Consider the following 18,200-nt stretch of genomic DNA (forward strand, 5'->3'; position numbering starts at 1 on the left):
TTGACACCAACTTCATAGAAGTTGGCAAAACCATTTGATCCCAGATCCTTATAAGCATCCAAGTATTTTAGTGGCAAAAGAGACCACACATCCTTTAGACACTGGCTCTGGAAACCAAGATCATTCCTAGATGCGTTTGTTCTAGAAGTGAATATTTGTCCCGCAGAAGACCATAGCAAAATTGCCCTGGTAGTGCTGAAGTGGTCAGCAGTGATTTGACCTCAATCTGTGGACCTCTATCTTCTGTATCACAGGGGCTAAACAAAATCCACAGGCACAGAACTACAGAGCTTCAAGTAACATGTAATTTGGCCATATTCACCACGTCCTAATGCCAAGACGTGATGCTCATTTTAGGTACCTTTTAAAAGCCACTGGAAGACATTCTACAGGGGTCATGTTCAACCTACCTTTCTTACTGCAACCAAGAGCATCATCATCCAGATCTTCATCAAAGATTTCCCTTCCATCTTCTATATAGCCTATCCCATCTGTAGAAAAGCAAATTGTTAAAAATTTACATTTTAAATTCTGTTTTCTGGTATTTCTTAAAATATTAATAACCAAAAGTTCTACATATTTAAACACTTCGTCTCCTTTAATGTAGAGCAGAAGTTATAAATGCAGAAGCGTTAAAAACTACAGGACACTCAGCTGTATCTTCTATTAGACTGATTATATTATTACATGTTGAATTATAAATTATCCATTATAGTACTTCCTTTTAAAGTTACATCACTGATAACTGGAAATAAAATTGCAAAATCAGTTCTTAATGGAAAAATATTTTCATTACCATCCCGATAACACTACTGTGAGAACAACACAAAAAGATTCATTTCCATATAAAGGCTTATCTTCTTCTTGTCTCCTAAAACAATTTGAAAGAATGTAATAACTATAACTTACCTCAAATTGTGAACATTATGAAGCCTTAATGAGTTATAACACTATAATCAGAAGTAACTCTCCAAATTAATCTTAACTTACCATCATCAATAATCCAGTCATCATCCTGACGTTCTCTGACCATCTTGGAGTATTCTTCCTCATCTATTTCATCATAAACACCTGTGAACTCCTCAACCTACAGTTAAGGTATACTCAGAATTAACAGTTCACATGCCATTACTTATTAGTATAGGTCATCAGTAAGAACATAAAAGTTTCCAAGAAATACATGGTTTCCTGCACTGTTACATTGCTCACAACTTGTAAGCACAGTTATTCATTCAGTTTACGTTTCTTTTTTGGCAGTGGCAGAAGACAAGTTATTAATTTTTTTAATTATCACAGTATATTGAAACTCATCATCTGGTGAAGCCCTGGCAGAGATTTCATTTGAAACTGACTTGCTTTATTGCTCATTTCACATTACAAAAAAAAAAAAACCAAACCCAAAAAATCCTAGCAATTGAGCCTTCTGACCTTTGGCTCTAGTCTCAAACACCAAGATGAGCCCAATGAAAAGGAAGGTGATTTAATGTGCACCCAAGCATAATGCTGAAAACGCTCTTTCGTGCCTCAATGGAAATTTGCATGTTAATGATCTATGCACTTCAGGCTTCTTTAGATTTATCCACCTCAATGTGGAAGTCACTTCCTGTCAGCATTACAATTAGTTGGACAGTATCAACGTTACACTGCCTGATTTCAGTTCTACCAGTTAAATACTTAAACTTTGGTTTCTTTGTAATGGATTTCAGTCAAGAAAAGCTCTGAATTTCATTTAAAGTCTAAAACTATTTGAAGTTAAAAAAAAGTAATTTATATCATAGCATAAATTACGCAATTAAATTTTAAAAGTTGATCCTTCCTTGTGAAGTAGGTATCAAGCAATATCAAGCATGTTTGACTTGCAGTTAATAAACTTGTTTTAGTTTTGAAAACAGAAAGATGCAAATAAATTATACCAGAAAGCAGAAAAACAATTACAGCTACATTTTGAAAAGCATACATTGTTGTAAAACAAAAGCTGTTCTGAAAGGCAGATTTGGTTTCCCATAACTTTTACATAAAGCATAGTTAAGCATCTCAGCTCACATTCTCTTTTTACTAAAAAGGAAAGATGAGGAATTATCACCTCATATTTTATTTTTTCACCAGCTTTGGCTTTTTTCAGACGTTCCAGTGCTTCTTGCTGGACTCTTCTAGATTTATTCTCGCGTCTAGAACGTGATATCGCAAAACTTCCAGGCTCACACATAGCTGCAATTAATTAAAAACAAGAGCAGTTCAGTCATGAGCTGCTGTTATCTTTGGTACTTAGCATTCAGTGATGTATTAATAGACGGTTGCAGTTTTACTTACAATGAACATAGACATCTACTTGGATAAAAGCACACAGCTGGCTCTCGATAAGCCAGTTCTGGAATTCTACTGAAGCCATGGTCTCAGACAGACACAGGGATCAAACCGACTTCATGCCAGTCCACATTCAGCAAGAAGCTACCACCTAGATTCCCAAAGCACCTCTCAAATCTCATCAACCCTTATCTGAACAGGATCCCTCCCCACCCTGTGCTCTTCCCTTGGGAATTTCCAGCTTCTTTTATTTTGCATGTCTCCATGACAACTCAGGAACAGACAGACTTAGAAAAGGCCTACATCGCTACAAAGCAGTAATGGGTTTTTGTAGGCGGCTTTTTAGGCACAATGTTTAAGAGTGCAGCTAGACTGAGACAAACTAGTAATTTGCTGACAGCAAAAGACTGCCGCCCCATTTCCTGGTACACTTTCTTCCCTTTGCAACACTCCCCTCAGCAAGGTGCTCCCCACTTACCTACACTTTTTTCTCTCTTGATTTTGGGTGGGGGGACACACACAGATAAACTGTCCACAGAGAAAGAATGGTCCCAATCTAATTCATGAAAGCAAACAGCTAGCCCAGGCACAAGACCACGGGTTCTGTGTGACAACCTGAGTCCCCAGGCTGCAGGCCCAGTGCTCATGCAAGCAGCCAGGCCAGGCAGCAGGGGAGAAGACCAGTCCCTTCCCGGTGACAGCAGCGGCCCAGATTGGGAATACAGCTGTACCTAGGCAGCGTGGCTGAAGCAAGTAAGTACGGATTTGTATTGTTAAGGGTTGGGATGCACTGAAAAGGGGTGTTTATGCTGACTGCTACCAAATGTGGAAGAACAGCAAAGATGTAACAGTTTGGGTGTATTTATACAAGATTTTCTGTCAATTTTTTGCATTTACTGAAAGCAAGCCGCTGAGGTGGTGCGCTTTCCTGAGCAGAGGGTGTTTTCGCCCCCAGCTGAGACTGCCCGCCCCTGCCGGTGCCCCCAGCAGGGGAGCGCCAGCGCGTCCCCAGGCTGCGGGTGCGCGGCCGGGGGAGATAAGCCCGCAGCCGCCCTTGCCGCCCGGGCTAACCCGGGCCCCGCCGCTGCCGGGGTAGCGGGGCGGGACGGGGACGGACAACTCCCGCTACAGACCACCCCCCGCTACCGCCGGGAGAGGGCCCCGGGCTTGGGCTCCACGGCCGCCGCCCCGAGGCGGAGGGACGCGGGACGCTTGACCCCGGACCCTGGCGAGCTGGGCACCGACCGCTGCCCTCCCCGCCGCCCCCCGCCACAGCCCGCCGCGCACGCGCGCTCTCTCCCCCTCCCTCACCCCCCCTTCCCCGCAGCTCCCCGCCCCGAGCGCCGCTGCCCCGTTGCCCCCCCACCCCCCCGCCTAAAACCGAAACGATGGCGGCAGCTGCCGCCTCGCCGCGGAGGGAAGGGGGGGGTGCCTCGTCCCCTCCAAACGAGCGCGTGCGCGCGCCCACGGCAGCCTCACCGTCCCGGCCCTGGGCGCCCCTCTCGGCCATGGCGCCCGCACGCTCCGCTCGCGCCAAGGCTCCCGAAAGTGGCGCGAGACGGGAGCCCCGCGCGCCGCCGCCGGGGCGGCAGCCAATCAGCGCCCGCGGCGGCTCCGGCTCCGGCCGCCCCGCGCGGGGGCGGGCCCAGGCCCGGGGCGGGGGAAGCACGGGCGGCGGCAGCGCTGCCGGAGGGGCGTCCTCCGCTGCCCTCCCACAGCCGGGTGCAGGGAGGAAGCCCCAGGCGAGGTGGAGCTACTTCCTGGGCGAGGCGTGCGCTGGCGGTCGCCGGTGTCGGCCCAGGCTCTGGCTGAGGCCTGGGCAGGCGCTGGCAGCTCCGAGGCCGGGCCGGGCCTGCCGCCGCAGCGGCAGCGCTTTCCAAGACGTTGCGTTTTCAGACGGTGCTCGTTAGTTTGTCCCGAGGGCCCGGGAGGGGTGTCTGGGCAGCAGCAGCAGCGCCGTCCAGCGGCTTGCTCCGGCGCGATCTCCAGCAGGGCTCCGCGCTGCTGCGGGGCGGTAGGGACGCATGGGCTGTGGTGGTATGGCGGCTTAATTGGGGCAAAGCGATGTAAATCCACGCTCCTGAATTGGGGTAAGGCGGTGGTTGATGTCAGCCATCTAAAAGCCGGAGCCGGGCTGCAGCGTGAGGGTCGAGGGCAGCCCGCAGCAGCACTGTCAGCGGTACGTCGGGCCCTGCTGGGAGAGACGGGCATTTCCCACGTGCTTTTAAGCAACATTGAGCCGCAGAAGCTAGGGGGGCGATTGTGGCAGGCTCTGGATAACATCCATAGCAGCATGGTTTTATTTTAGCGTGTTTAGAGTAGGTATTGATATCCACTTGCCACAAGTTTCAGGAGCTCCTTCAGTAAACTGCTCCCTGGTCTCTTCAGAGACAGGTAGCAGTTGGCCAGTTCAGTGACATAACGGTTGCCCTACTGTTTCCTCCTTTACCTTTTTTTTTTCCTTTTTCCCTTCCTTGCTAGACATGAAAAAAATAGATTTAGACTGGATTTCTTAAGAAGCCAAGTGGATGGAGAGCTCAAAGACCCGTTAGCTTTTGCCCTGCATACACCTGGTTTTGGCAGGGGGCGGGTGGAAGGTGGGGTATGATCTGCTCATCTCGATCCTACAGAGGTACCGTCACTTACATGTTTCAAGAGTATTACATGCTGGCCTTCAGGTGAGGAGCAAGTGCTGTGACCGGAAAAGGATATATTTCAGTTTCAAGTATAGCTGGAAATGTTTTTTAAAAGCCTCAGTTCAGACAACTGAAGCTTTATAAGTCCTCTCTTCTAAAATGGCTTATCTATCTGCCTGTGCCTTCATTAAGAAACCCAGGGATACTGGTTTGTCCTGTTTCACCACAGATGAACCTTATCTTGATCTTTTTACAAAAACATCAGCCTTGGCCAGTCACTACCCAAAGAACTTGACACCTTTATTTGCAGAGTTTTCTGGAAGAGCATTTCCTGTTCAAGAAAATCCATGGGCACTAACTCCAACTTCTTACAAAGGCAGGTAGCACTGACACTTCAGAGCCATTTGAGAGTGAACTGGACTCTGTCCTTACGGCTGATGTGCTGTTACAGGAGCATTAGCTAGTATTGTTTGGCCTGGATATACTGACTGTTCTCAACTATCTGTAACAGAGAATTTTTATGGTCCTAAAACTGAAAGTTATTTTCCTAATTCACAAGGACTCCTTTGCATTGGTAAGAGAAATAAAAAAAAACAAACAACCCTACCAGATGTTGATTCTTCTAACTTACCTACCCAGTTCCTAGTACAGCACTACCTCTCACTGCTGGACCTAGTCTTAGATGGAAGCAGAAGAACCACCCCAACCACCTGTAGCAGTTCCCTGGTGCTGGAAGAGACCAGCCTGCTTCCCCAGCCACCCTGACAGCCAGAACGCCCCTTCCCAAGCACTCCAGGGAATGGGACCACCCCTCTCAGCAGTAGGTAGTTGTTAGATCAGCTCAGCTGTAGCAACCCATGTCCTTGGAAACACTGACAGCTATGGCAAGAATGCTTGCCTGACCGACAGGCAGCCTTTTCTTATGTCCATATCCACTGGTGGTTTTTTTGCTTTTTTTGAACACCTGCAGAAAACAATATTGCATCACCAAGCATGATGTGGAGTTCAAATTCAGAAGTTACTCAATTTTTTAAGCTACGATTGGGAAACATTTATAGAAAAACAATGTCATGAAATTGTTCAGTTTGAGTAAAAAGGTAACAACTGCATTTTTCATATACCTAGCCTTCACATGCTTTGGAGTTTTGAATTGACTGGATTTTAATGCTTTTGATTTAAATAAAACAATACTATTTGCGAGCTGTCATACAAACAGTGGCACATTTGTTATTCAGGTGATGCCATGATTTGAGCCAGTACACAGTGATACAGTTAATTACCAAACTGAAGTCGTTGCCATAGCTCCACTGTGGGACAGCACAGATGAAACAAAAGCCTTTTTCATGAACGTTAGTTCAATCCTTGACATTCATCTCTGGCCATAACAAGAATGCATCTGTTTCCCAAAGCAGAGCATAACAAGCATATTTAAATGCTGCAGTGGGGGGAAAGAAAGAGGGGGGCAGGGGATGTGCTTTGCTTTGGAAAAGAAAAATAACAGCAAGATTTGGGACTTCCTCTGCTAAACAGCTTTATCACAGCAGATTACTTTGAGCTGATTTTTAACCTCCCTTGGGATAGTCACACACGAACAACTTGGCATGACCTTTGCTCAATTGTCTTTTAAGTATAAGAAGTGGGAATTCCACTGCACAGTTCAGAGCCACCCAAGGTTCTCTCAAGGAAAGTGTGATAGCTGCAGAGAAAAGTGCAAGAGAAGCACAGTAACGAAGATGGTAGGCAGCAAAAAATGCAGTACAGAAGAGGAAGCTCACGAAACTCCCAGATTCCAACGAAAGGTGACAAAGATGTATTTTCCATGTTGTTTTCTTAGAGCTGTAATTTAAATACATAAGTTATGAATAGAAAATATTATAAACTCATTGCAAGAGCTCCATGACAATATAAACAGTCGTATATATTAACATATGAAAGTACAAATGGAGTACAGGATCAAAGCTAGGTTAAATGGACAAAATAATTACTGTACTGAGGATTATTCTTGTCTTCCTTTTTATGTCTAGGGTATGCTTGATCTGTCTCAAAGACAGTAGGACAAAAAGTTAAAACTCTCAGATTCAGACATTGCACATTAATCTTATGGTTGGTAATTTTTTTTATGATGGAAAATCTCTTGAAACTAAGAGGGGTGGTACAAAAAACAGAATGCAAGTAAACCATGAATTATAGCGAGGTAGCAAATTCACCTGTACTATGTCTAACTCAAAATGCCTAAACATTATTATATCATTAAGTACAGCCTGTCTTTGTGGAGAATTGCGGGGGGGCGGCATGCTGGTGCTCAGGATGTGAGTGTATATGCTCTATGTGTATGTTTCCTACAAACGTGGAGTATTTCATTCTCTTACTTTTAAACCTTACATTGGTCTGAATTAATTCATGTTATCACTCAATTAACTTAAGGTTTTTACATCAAATATGGTACACCTCTGACTACTTCATTTCAGCAGCTGCTTACTAAACTATGCTTTATACATGACATTTCAACATGAATTAACTGTATGGGGGACACAGCTCCTAAAGGAGCACAGATTACATAAATTAAAAATAAAAAAATCTCAAATTATTACTTACCATGAGGTCTTCGTTTTCAAAACTCTTCACAGGTAGTTAACTGATAAAAATATGAAGAAATAAATGCTTCCCCATTTGTTTATCACTAAAGATAATGCAGACGTTTATGTTTAAAGGGTAGGCTCCTAACTAACCAGGCCTGTAAATGTCTTTTGTTCACTGCACAGGTCTTTTTAATTTCCTTCCTGAGTTACCTGCTGACAGCAGTGTGAAGAGAATAAAGTCACTATTAGGATGTTAAGGCTCTGAAATGCAAATGTGAAATAGAAACTAGAACAACATGTTAATTTCCATTCTGACAGAAAAAAAGGTCTATGGAATGAACATCCAGATGTACTTTAAAAAAAAACAAACCAAACAACCCCAAACACATTAAATTCTGATTGCAGTTAAATTACAGCAAATCCTAGTAACTCGACCAGAACTGGTAGAATTACACTAACCGGAACAGAGAGCAGAATCTCATCACCTGCTTGCCTAATACAATATTCCTATTCAAGCCTAGAAGAAAAGTACAAAATATTATAATGTAAATTGAATAGGGAAGACAAGTGAGAGCAAACTCACAAAGAATGAGCCCTCACATAATTATAATGTCGAAGAATTAAGTCTGATGCCAATGGTATTCAAAAGCATACAGTTATTGCCACAGCATGAAAGTCTCTGTTTTAACTACTTTTAGCACTCTTTCTTTACAATTTCAGAAAAATGAACAATTAACGTATAAGCAGAACATTATTGCAGAGAGGCTGTTACATTTCAAGACCTGGCTGAAGATCAAATGCAGTTCCATTGGTGAATACTCATAGCATTTGGTGTTTCATGTCTCTTGGGCAGAGAGGAGGAAAACACCATCATATGCTGTGAAGTCTAGTTGTAACTCTGACAACTCTCTGTTGCTGGATGGGTGCTGGTAAAGGCTGTTCTCACAGTGTGGGGAAGCAGCAATGGCTGACCGCTCCCTACAGGCAGGGATCCCAGCATGGCAAGGCTGGCAGGACAGTTGGGCCCCTGTCCCCCAGCCCCTGAGGGCCGCAAGCAGGGCAGCCCTGGGATGGGAGTTGGGGTCAGCCCAAAACCCAGAGCAGACAAGTCCGTGGTGATGAAGCAGCTCTGAGGTCAAACTAGAAGCATGACTCAGGGTCAGGTCCAGTGATGGTACTGGGTCAGACACAGCCCAGCGATCACCAGGCAAGTCCATGGTGATAAGGCAGGTCCGAGGTCAAGCCATGAAGTCAGCCCATGGGCAGGGACGAGGATCAGGCCCAGTGATGGTAACCAGGGTCAGACACAGCCTGAGGATCACCAGGTAAGTCTGTAGCAACGAGGTGGATCTAAGGTTGAGCCAGGAAGCTGGGGGCATTGCTGTAGCTGAGCTGGAGACCAGCACTCCTACAGCCCAGCTCTGGCCAGGCCTGACAGCGCAGGCCAGAAGTTGGAGAGATCCCCCAGGCAGAAGGCAGGGGACTCCAGTGAGGCTGTTCTGGCCATCAGTGCCCTCAGGGCCCTGGCAGCAGCCCCCACTCCCAAACAAGGTGTGTCCTCACACCTTACAGAGATCTGGGCTTGGAAACAGTTTGCTGTAAGGTGATTTAATTGCTGTGGGTTGTCAGCAGGCTACTTCACGGACACTGAGCCATGGCAGTGACAGGGGCCTGGGAAAGGGCCATGGCAGAGGGGACTTGTGGGTGGCAGGAACCCTGGAGGCCAGCCCCCAGAGGCTGCCAGGTGTGCCCTGGGAGGAGGGTTCACTCAGGAGCTGGGGCTGGGCAGGGGGCCAGCATGGTGGGGACACCAAAGCCCAGGGTCGGGCTGATGACTCAGGAGGAATCACCAGGGAAAACCTCACGCAGCCATGGGCCAGCCCCAACTGTGCTCGACTCAGGGCTTAGGAAGGCCTGAGCTATCTGTCAGGGTGCAGCAAGAGTCAGCTGTTCTCAAAGGACAGGAAGCCACCAATGTGACATATCATGTGGTGGTGGGGTAGGGACCTTGCCACCCAGGCCCAGCTGAGGGTCCAGGTCATCAAATAAGATCTCCAACTTGCCTCATCACCACAGGCAACCCAGAAACACAAGTCAAGGGCAGGTCCGGTGCTGGTAATATGGGTCAGACGCAGCCCAGCAATCACCAGGCAAGCCCATGGTGGTGAGACAGGTCCTTGGCCAGGGCAGGAAGTCAGTCCATGGGTTAAGGTCAAGATCAAGAGAGTCTATGGCCAAGCTCAGCTGCAATGCAGCTGGAGCCACCCACTCCTATAATGTAGTTCAGGTGTGGACCGAAGGCCTGGGGCTGAACTGAAGCGGGGCTCTTTGGCCCATAGGCAGCAGGATATGGGGCCAACCCAGCTGAGGGCAGTCAGGGTTATTAAAGCCTATTAATGCATTCAGGGCACTAACACAGATCCTACATCAACCTATGCACGTGGCCAGAGCCCTTCATTTATTATAACAAAATCTTACATAGTGAATCACTTTCTGTATTTATATTTGGCCTTCTGGTATCATTAACATTTCACTGTGCTAGGGCAGTGAAGCTACAGTTTAGCTGTTATTAAGGGTCACTCATTCTCTCATTCTTACATGTATTTTTCAAAAACTCATGACCTGCTTAGAAATTATTTAATCCACAAGTAATAATATAGAAACTGGGAAAAGACTTTCCACTTTCCTCCTCATCTTTCAACAGTAAACACTTCCCCAATTTTTTCTACTTCTCCCAGATGTACTGAGGGTCTTATCCTGAGAGTGTTCTTCTCCTTAAGACCACAGCATAAATAATTTTTTTGTCATCTTGCTTTAGCTAGCTTGCCTAAGTGTGGGATCTTAGAATAATTCAGGTTGGAAGGGACCTCTGGAGATCTCTAGTCCTCCCCCTATTCAAACCAGGCTCAGACAGAGCAGATTGCTTAGGCTGTGTCCAGTCAAAGTTTGGCTATCTCAAGGATGGAGACTCCATAATGTCCTGTTCCATGCATCAGGACAATGTGTGGAGTGGCTTTACCTTCTCCCTCTCCCCCATCTCTCTCTTTATGCTCCATGGGCCTTCTAGAAGGCCACTTCTGAAAATGGTGAAGCCTCCTCACTCTGAGTTGTCCAAAGATGAAAAGAACATGCCTGACATACCAGCCCATACCATCGCCTTTCAAACACAGCAGAGAGCCCACAGAAATGCCAGCACTGTTTTGTACTTGAATACAAGAACAAGAGACAGTAATCTCATTTCAGTATCATACCTGAGCAAAGAGTGAAAAATCAGTCCTAGGACTTTCATAGCATGGTAAGTACACATAGGTAAGGTTTGAGAAGTTTTAGTGAAATTATGCGGTGAAAGGAGAAATAATTTTATTGACATTCTTAAAGATAGGTAGGAATTCATACAAGTCTGACAACTTGGCTTTTGTGTTTAACTATGTAAATCCAGAAAGCATACGAGGTTCTTTCTCCCTTTCCTGCAGCTGATTCTTTACAGTCTACATCTGATCTTCCCTCATTCTGTTTTTACAAAACAGAATTTCTTTAGGAAGTCTTTGACCCTTCCCTCCCCCTTTTTATTTAAATTAGTCTATCAAAAAAAGTAGCACATGTAACCTTTGACTACATGAGGTTTGGGGTTTTTTTTATTAAAAAGAAGATGGTTTGTTGTGCTGTTTTTTTCAAAGAAAAAAGTCCCCAAAATATCTGCAGGGTATTCTCAATCTCTTTTCCAGAAACAGTTGTATTATGCTGGTAGAAGTTGTCCATAATTGCTCCATGGGTAGAAGACGCCCAGCCAGTAACACGTCAGATCAAAGGTTTCAATGGTGGCAAAGTTATAAGCAACTGAAATAAGATCTTAGGGTCAAACAATCTTAATAATTGTAAAAGCCACCCTAGCTAGCAGGTAATCATTTTACAGTGCATTAGTACATGTTTTGTTTTAAATAAAGTGTGTATCTCTATCCAGATTATTAAAACGTCCAGTTATTAAGTTTTTGGTACCCAAAATATGAAACATGAACCCCCAACAATCACTTGAATGCAGTTAACAGTATGATTTTTTCGTGTTTTACTTGGCAGGTTTGCATTTGAGATAGTATGGGGGAAAAAAACTGTGAAGGTACTTGCATGAAAAATTGACAAATGGGAAGATAGTTGACAGAAACAGTGGAGGGAAATAAAAGTATTGAAGACTTATAATACTGGAAAAGATAGTGTGACAGAACGCTGAAGATCAATACAAGAAGTTTGAAATTGAGCTGGGGGAAAAGGAAGGCACCAGACAGAAGGAAAATGGGTAGAAGTGAGTGCAATACAAATATGTGCAAGAAAGGTAGTCTTAGCTTTGTGTGATTGGGATTGGATTGGAGGATTGAAGGGGATTGGAGTGCATATCTAGAAAGCCAGAAGAGGGGGGAAAAGAGAAAGGAGGGATAACAACACAGCTTAAATGTAAATAGGAAAGAGATTTTTCTTAAATTATATTTTATCTATAACAATAAGAAGCAGGACAGATAGAATATGACTCATTTAGGCAAAGTTTATACTGGGATATATAAAGGAGTAAGATCTGTAATACTCAGCATTTTATTTCTTGGTACTGGTAAAGTTGCAGTTATAGCACTGTGCTTGCACCACTCTGCAAGAAATCTATACAGAACCCAAAATAGAACAGGGTGGATAATGAGATCTGTAAAATATAACCTATGAGAAGCTATTGGAACAACTGGGGCAGTTTAGTCTAGAAAAGTCGTGAGAGACACGACAAAAATATCAACATACTGGAAAATGTCAGCTCTCTATTCAGAATTGTCAAACTGTTGTTTCAAAATCTTAACCATGCGAGTCATACAAAAAGCAAAAGAGAGTAAATCTGTTCTCTGTGTCCAGTAGAAGAACAAGCAGGGGTAATAGATTGCAGCAGTGGAGGGTCAGGTTAGACATTAAGAAAAAGTTTCTAATAAGAAAGGAAGAACAGGGCCGCATAAAAAGCAGCATGGCCAGCAGGTCAAGGGAGGCGATTCTGCCCCTCTACTCCACTCTGGTGAGATGCCACCTGTGGTGCTGCATCCAGCTCTGGGATCCTCAGCACAGGAAGGACAATGAACTGTTGGAGCGGGTCCAGAGGAGGGCCACCAAAATGATCCAAGGGATAGAGCATCTCTCCTATGAGGACAGGCTGAGAGGCTTGGGGTTTTTCAGTCTGGAGAAGAGACAGCTCCGGGGAGATCTTACTGCTGCCTTTCAGTACTTAAAGGGGGAATATGAGAGAGATGGGGACAAACTTTTTAGCAGGGCCTGTTGCGATAGGACAAGGGGTAAAGGTTTTACACAAAAAGAGGGTAGATTCAGACTAGATATAAGGAAGAAATTTTTCACACTGAGTTTGTTGAAACACTGGCACATGTTGCCCAGAGAGGTGGCAGATCCCTGGAAACATTCAAGGTCAGGCTGGACGGGGCTCTGAGCAACCTGATCTAGTTCAAGATGTCCCTGCTCACTGCAGGGGGTTTGGACTAGATGACCTCTAAAGGTCCCTTCCAACCCAAACTGTTCTATGATTCTATAATAAGAGTGGGTTGACTAGATAGTTGGGGTTCCAGGAAGGGAATGACCAACAGAGGTTAGCTAATTGAAGCGCTTCCCAGCCTCTGTGCATCCAGCAGGGAAGTCCCACTGCTGGAAATCCCTCATCCTCCTCTGACAACCCAATAATTAAAAGCTTGATTGTTAAAATTAGCAAGGACAACAGAACAATCTAGTAACAGGACAGACAGACCTAACGCTTCCCACACTAAGTGACTGTCTCTGTGACTGGAAAAATAAAATGAAGACAGATAGCCTCTTGGTCAAAAACCGACCATAATTTCCCACCATTTTCTTCAAAAGTGCTTATAAACATAGTTCCTAAAAGGGCAAGAATGCAAAGAACCTACCCCCAAGTGGGTAGCCCTGCTTATTCAAAACAGTGCTATATAGCACAGATGAATGGCATCATCAAAAGCCACTATTTTCAAGAATTTACAGATTTCAAATGATTTATCTATAAACCGCACTGGAATTAACATGACATTTTTAGTTAAACTCTTATATAAAGACTGACTAATCAAGTATCCTGAGAATATAGCATTTATTAAAAATCACGTCCACTATGGAATTATGGAAAGAAGCTGGTATAAGATTATGTTATACCAAATCCTATGATTTTACTTTTCATAATTTACAGACTGTCCCTGCACATAAAAAAACCCCAACCTTCTGGATCTAATCCATATACCATTATATAAGACTCTTTCGTAAGCAGGAAATATTTCAATATTTTGGATTTATTCTAAGAAAAAGGTGGTAGTTTGTAAGTGCTGTGCATTCCACTGGAATGATGAACTACAACTTCAAAATTAATTAAAGCTGCAGTATCAGACAACATACTTGGAAGCAGCAAAGCAATGGTTTTGGAGGCAGTGAAAACCAAGAGGGTGTATATAAATTCATACCTTTTATTCCCTCCCTGTTTTTTTCCCACCTATGCAGGTGGGGAAAAAATTCTACCATTGTGGGGTTTTCAATCTCAGTCTAAAATATGTGATTTAACTAATTGATCATGCCAGCAATAAGGTATCTTCTGCTGTTTTTTGACTACTAATTCTAGCATGTCTGGAATTTGTATGACCTAGATAGATACATAGATATATACAAACATACATAGAAATGTAGTATTTTAACTCATCCGCTCCAGACATAAGCCATTCCTCCATCTTATAAAGTATTGCAGTTGACAGTCATTAAAACCTTCAGGATCCAAAATACGTATGTTGAAGCAAAATTCAGCTCATCTGTTAAACATTCAAAAATTTATTCTGTGATGTTTGGCTTTGAAGTCAAACACTATTTAACTACACCAGTCCTTGGTTTTCTATAGTTTCTGGCTGACTTTTGAACAGAAAATATGCGAGGGTCTATTTCTCTTCATTACGATTCAGTTATAAGTCGTAAGACTCTTGCAGCCTCTCTCATGCAAAGACCATTTTAAATACAACTTCTGCTGTGCTAAGTAGTGCTTGAGATCCACTGAGATCAGACACTCGAGAATATTCTCCAAGGGCTGCAATGCATTCCAGTCCCTGCTTTTATAAAGGACATCACAATAATGGAGTATCTTTGCTTTAATAAAGCAAATGCCGCCATCCTTAGCCTGGAGACTTTGCTCAGTATTTACAGACTTCTCTGTAGTAGTAAGAGTTCTGGGCAACTGGGGGCATCTAAGCCAAAATACCTTGTCAGCAAGGGGCTTGGATGTACATCATTATACTCTGCTGCTGACAGCAGGCTATGTCATTGCTTTACCATTAGAAGGAGTAGAAAGCACTCCTTGTGAAGTAGTTGTGAAATGCATATCATTTCCCTGCTCTAGCACTTTGAGGCCTTTAATACGTTTATTCACAATTTCCAAGTACAGTTGCTCCTTCTAGTGATTTTGCCTTGAGATAAGGATGCAATTAGTGTACACTAAGCAGCATAGCTATGAACCTGGACATAGTAGGTTTGATGAAGTAAGCGTCTTGCTTACCTTAATCCATCAAATCTAGATAAAAGAACCCCTCTGAGGGAAGCAGACACATTAATTCATGTTCAGATTTCAGGCATGGCCTCCCAATGCTAGTCTGCTAAAATGAGTTTAACACGTGTAATATGGTAAAAGCATGACAGAGGTTTTATAGCTGCTGATGTCTACAAGGAATTGAAGTCCGTTTAGTTACAGTTGCAGGCACTGATCAGTGCTCCACTAAAAGATTTAAAAAAAATGAATGGCTAAATAGAAAAAGGAAAAAAACCCAGATATTTAAAAACAAGGGCTTGAAGATCTAGAAGAATGTACACAGATTATGTCTCTATAATGCTTAGCTGCCCAGAAATCCCAGAGATGATAATTTCATTTTGAGAGGGTTTAAATGTAATACTGAAACATATTTTTATATTTTTCATACTTCGAGAATTAATTGTTCCAATTTGCGAACTGAAATCCCGAACAGAAAGAGCCTCACCAGATATCAGATGGAACCTTCCTAACGGCTAAGATTTTTCCCTGTTTGCTGTCTGTTCAGTTCAGACCTTGGAATTAGAGTTAAGAGGATTGGGATCATGGTTTCCTGGCTCGTTTGCATGTAATGTTAATTTATGCACCATGGGATGTGATTTTTATGCATCATATGTCTATTCAAGGCTAAGCAGCTGTTGCCAAGAGTTCGGTCATTCAAGGCAGTGGCTCTACGTCCTGGTTACTTCTGAAAGAATGGCAGGAGGATGCCCAGGAGACTGTACTTGGCCTGGTGCAGGATTTTGGTTACATAAAAGAAATTAGATGCATGAACCTTCCCGCCCATCACTTTTGCTCCACTGTTCTTTTAAAAGTTGGCTGACTAGTGAGGATTCACAGACCATCTGCTCAGCTACTCCAGTCAAACCTAATTTTTATCTATTTATTTTAGAGGGTAAAGAAGACACAGTCCAGTCTTTTGAAAGGCCATTTTGCCATTCAAAGCTAGAAAAAGATAAAATTGAGGATATCTTTTTCAAGATACCCAACACATTGACTAAGTCCATCAGAGCCAAGATGGCCTGCGGCGATTTCCATTTGGATAGACGTAACAGACCCCGCAACCTTCCCACTGCTGTTATTTCAACTCTCTCAATGAATGAGGTAGACAACAGTTCTTAATCATGCTGTTCAAACAGAAGGGAAAAAAATTATAAAGTATTTCCCAGACGTGGAAATGAAATAAGCAGCAAGAAAAGTGTTCCACTCTGAAATCCTCCCACAACTTAGACAGGTGATAACACCACTGTGAGAGACACATCATTCTTTAATGCTACATGTAAATGGAAAAACTTGTCTCTATAAAAGACGAATCAAAATGCAGCCGGAGTCAATAGCAAACTCTCAGTGCAAAAACAAAGATGAAATTCACCCTTTTGTGCCCAAAATAAACGAAAGGCAAGGGAATTTACATTTCCAGTTTATTGGCAATCAGCCAGCTGCAAGAAGGTCCCTTTCCCTTTCATCTCCATTCCCACACACCTGCCTGGTCAGGGAGGGCTGGACGCTGACCCCGGATGCGTCCGTACCTAGTGCTGCTCCTTCCGCACACCGGCACTGGTCTCGGCACAGCTGGCGTGTGTGGTTGGGTTTATAAAGGGGTGCCTGCTACCTCTGGCTGCGCTAGTCCTAACACTGCTCAGCCACGCTGTCCAAATATTCTTCTAACAGCGTAAAACCCCTGCAAAAATTTCTCCCAAGAAAATGAGTGACAAATTTCGGGCAGAGTGCTGCATTAATCATGGTTTAGTCATTTCCCTGGAGTGTGAGTAGTCCTCACAGAATAACTGATAAAGGAACTTAGGAGAAAAAGATTCAGCTGTGAGATTTAATTAGTTTGGCTACCTGTCCTCCTTGCGCAGTCGCAGCTTTTGGCATGTATTTTCCTTTTTCCTTGACTTCTCTCTCATGCTTTCTTTTCACATTCTCTTTTCTTTCTCCTTTCTTTCACATTTCCTCTTCTTCACTTAGCTACCCCGTTCCCTTTCACGTAGCTCATATAATTTTTTTTTTGTATTGCACTCTGCCTCCTTTGCAGACGTGCAAAGGGTAAGAAGTTTGAAATTAAGCTCTCAGGTCCTAAGGCACGATTCTTTTGTAACTCCTCATGGTTTTGGATGGCCTTAAATGTTAGCGCCCCTTGATAAAGCTTGATTTTTAAAAACAACGTCTGCAGTGCCCACCACAGCTAAGTACTACCAGAATCCACTTTAACAAATCTACTGAGGTTAACAATAGCCAGCGGAGTCTCCCCATTCTAAAAAACAATGGCTTTATATTATCTTGATCAAGTTCTCGTCTTCTCCGAGAGTGAGGTGGCCAGGAATTTCATTTCAGCGATGTAGAAGCCACAGCTGCCTGGGGTGAAGGCGTGGTTGTCGCTCCCGGGAAGACATTAGCCCGGCTCCTCGCTAAGGCCTGGAACTCTGTCAGGTATTTGGCCGTGCTGGAAACGTTTCACTGCATTTAGACGGAGCTGCTGCCGTTACAGCTCCGTCCTTTCATCCATCTCTTGGCAGAAGAGAACGACATTTTTACCGAAACTGTTATATATTATCATTCCTTTCACTACAAAGCAACTTTATTTCTTTAGTGCCACAAATTTGCGGAAGCATCGCCCAGGGACTCGGCCCAAGCCGAAGCGAGTATGTGTTACTGACAGAAATGCGCCCGTCCCCGGAATTCTTCCGACGTCACTTGGCCGAGAACCACGTAACACGGGGCCGTGCCCAGTCCCTTCAGCCCTGCTCCGAGGACGCGCTCCCCGCGTCCGCCCCACGCCGCCCGCCCCACAGCCGTTGCCCAGCACCGGGGGTGCGCCGCCGCCGCGCGACAGGGGGCTGGCCGCGCGCGCGTCCGTTACCGGGGGCGCCGCGGGCTGGAGCTGTCCGTTCAGCACCGCCGCCTCCCTCCCCCGCCTCTCCTCGCACCCGCCGTCCGTTTTGAACGAGTCAAACTTCGCCGCAGGTCACCGCGAGGGAGCTGCCGGAGCCGCCCAGGGCCGTACGCTGAAGCGGCGCCCGGCCTGGCTGCGTAGGTGTTGGGGCCGCGGGGAAACGCTCCCCGTGCGGCTCTGCCTTCCCCGATGCCCGC

The 18,200-nt window shown here is 44.6% G+C and overlaps 2 protein-coding genes across 3 annotated transcripts in view; one reads left to right on the top strand and one right to left on the bottom strand.

Moving 5' to 3' along the window:
• The window catches only part of POLA1 (DNA polymerase alpha 1, catalytic subunit), a 205,541-nt gene extending 201,563 nt beyond the window's left edge, over positions 1-3,978 (bottom strand). Inside the window, exons 1-4 of one of the 2 annotated variants that reach the window (XM_064473896.1) lie at positions 3,784-3,977; positions 2,084-2,208; positions 991-1,087; positions 411-491 (exon numbers count right to left, since the gene is read on the bottom strand). In XM_064473896.1, coding sequence (XP_064329966.1) covers positions 411-491; positions 991-1,087; positions 2,084-2,208; positions 3,784-3,814 — 334 coding nt within the window. In that variant the 5' untranslated portion in view covers positions 3,815-3,977. Of the gene's footprint in view, positions 1-410; positions 492-990; positions 1,088-2,083; positions 2,209-3,783 lie in introns of both variants that reach the window. The other variant, XM_064473904.1, reaches the window with a different exon arrangement.
• Positions 3,979-3,986: 8 nt separating this feature from the next.
• Positions 3,987-18,200, top strand: part of PCYT1B (phosphate cytidylyltransferase 1B, choline) — a 47,606-nt gene continuing 33,392 nt past the window's right edge. The window contains exon 1 of the mRNA XM_064473928.1: positions 3,987-6,739. Within this exon, the coding sequence (XP_064329998.1) occupies positions 6,542-6,739 (198 nt within the window). The 5' untranslated portion in view covers positions 3,987-6,541. The remainder of the gene's footprint in view (positions 6,740-18,200) is intronic.

This window comes from Phalacrocorax carbo, chromosome 1, assembly GCF_963921805.1.
Source record: "Phalacrocorax carbo chromosome 1, bPhaCar2.1, whole genome shotgun sequence".
NCBI lineage: Eukaryota > Metazoa > Chordata > Aves > Suliformes > Phalacrocoracidae > Phalacrocorax > Phalacrocorax carbo.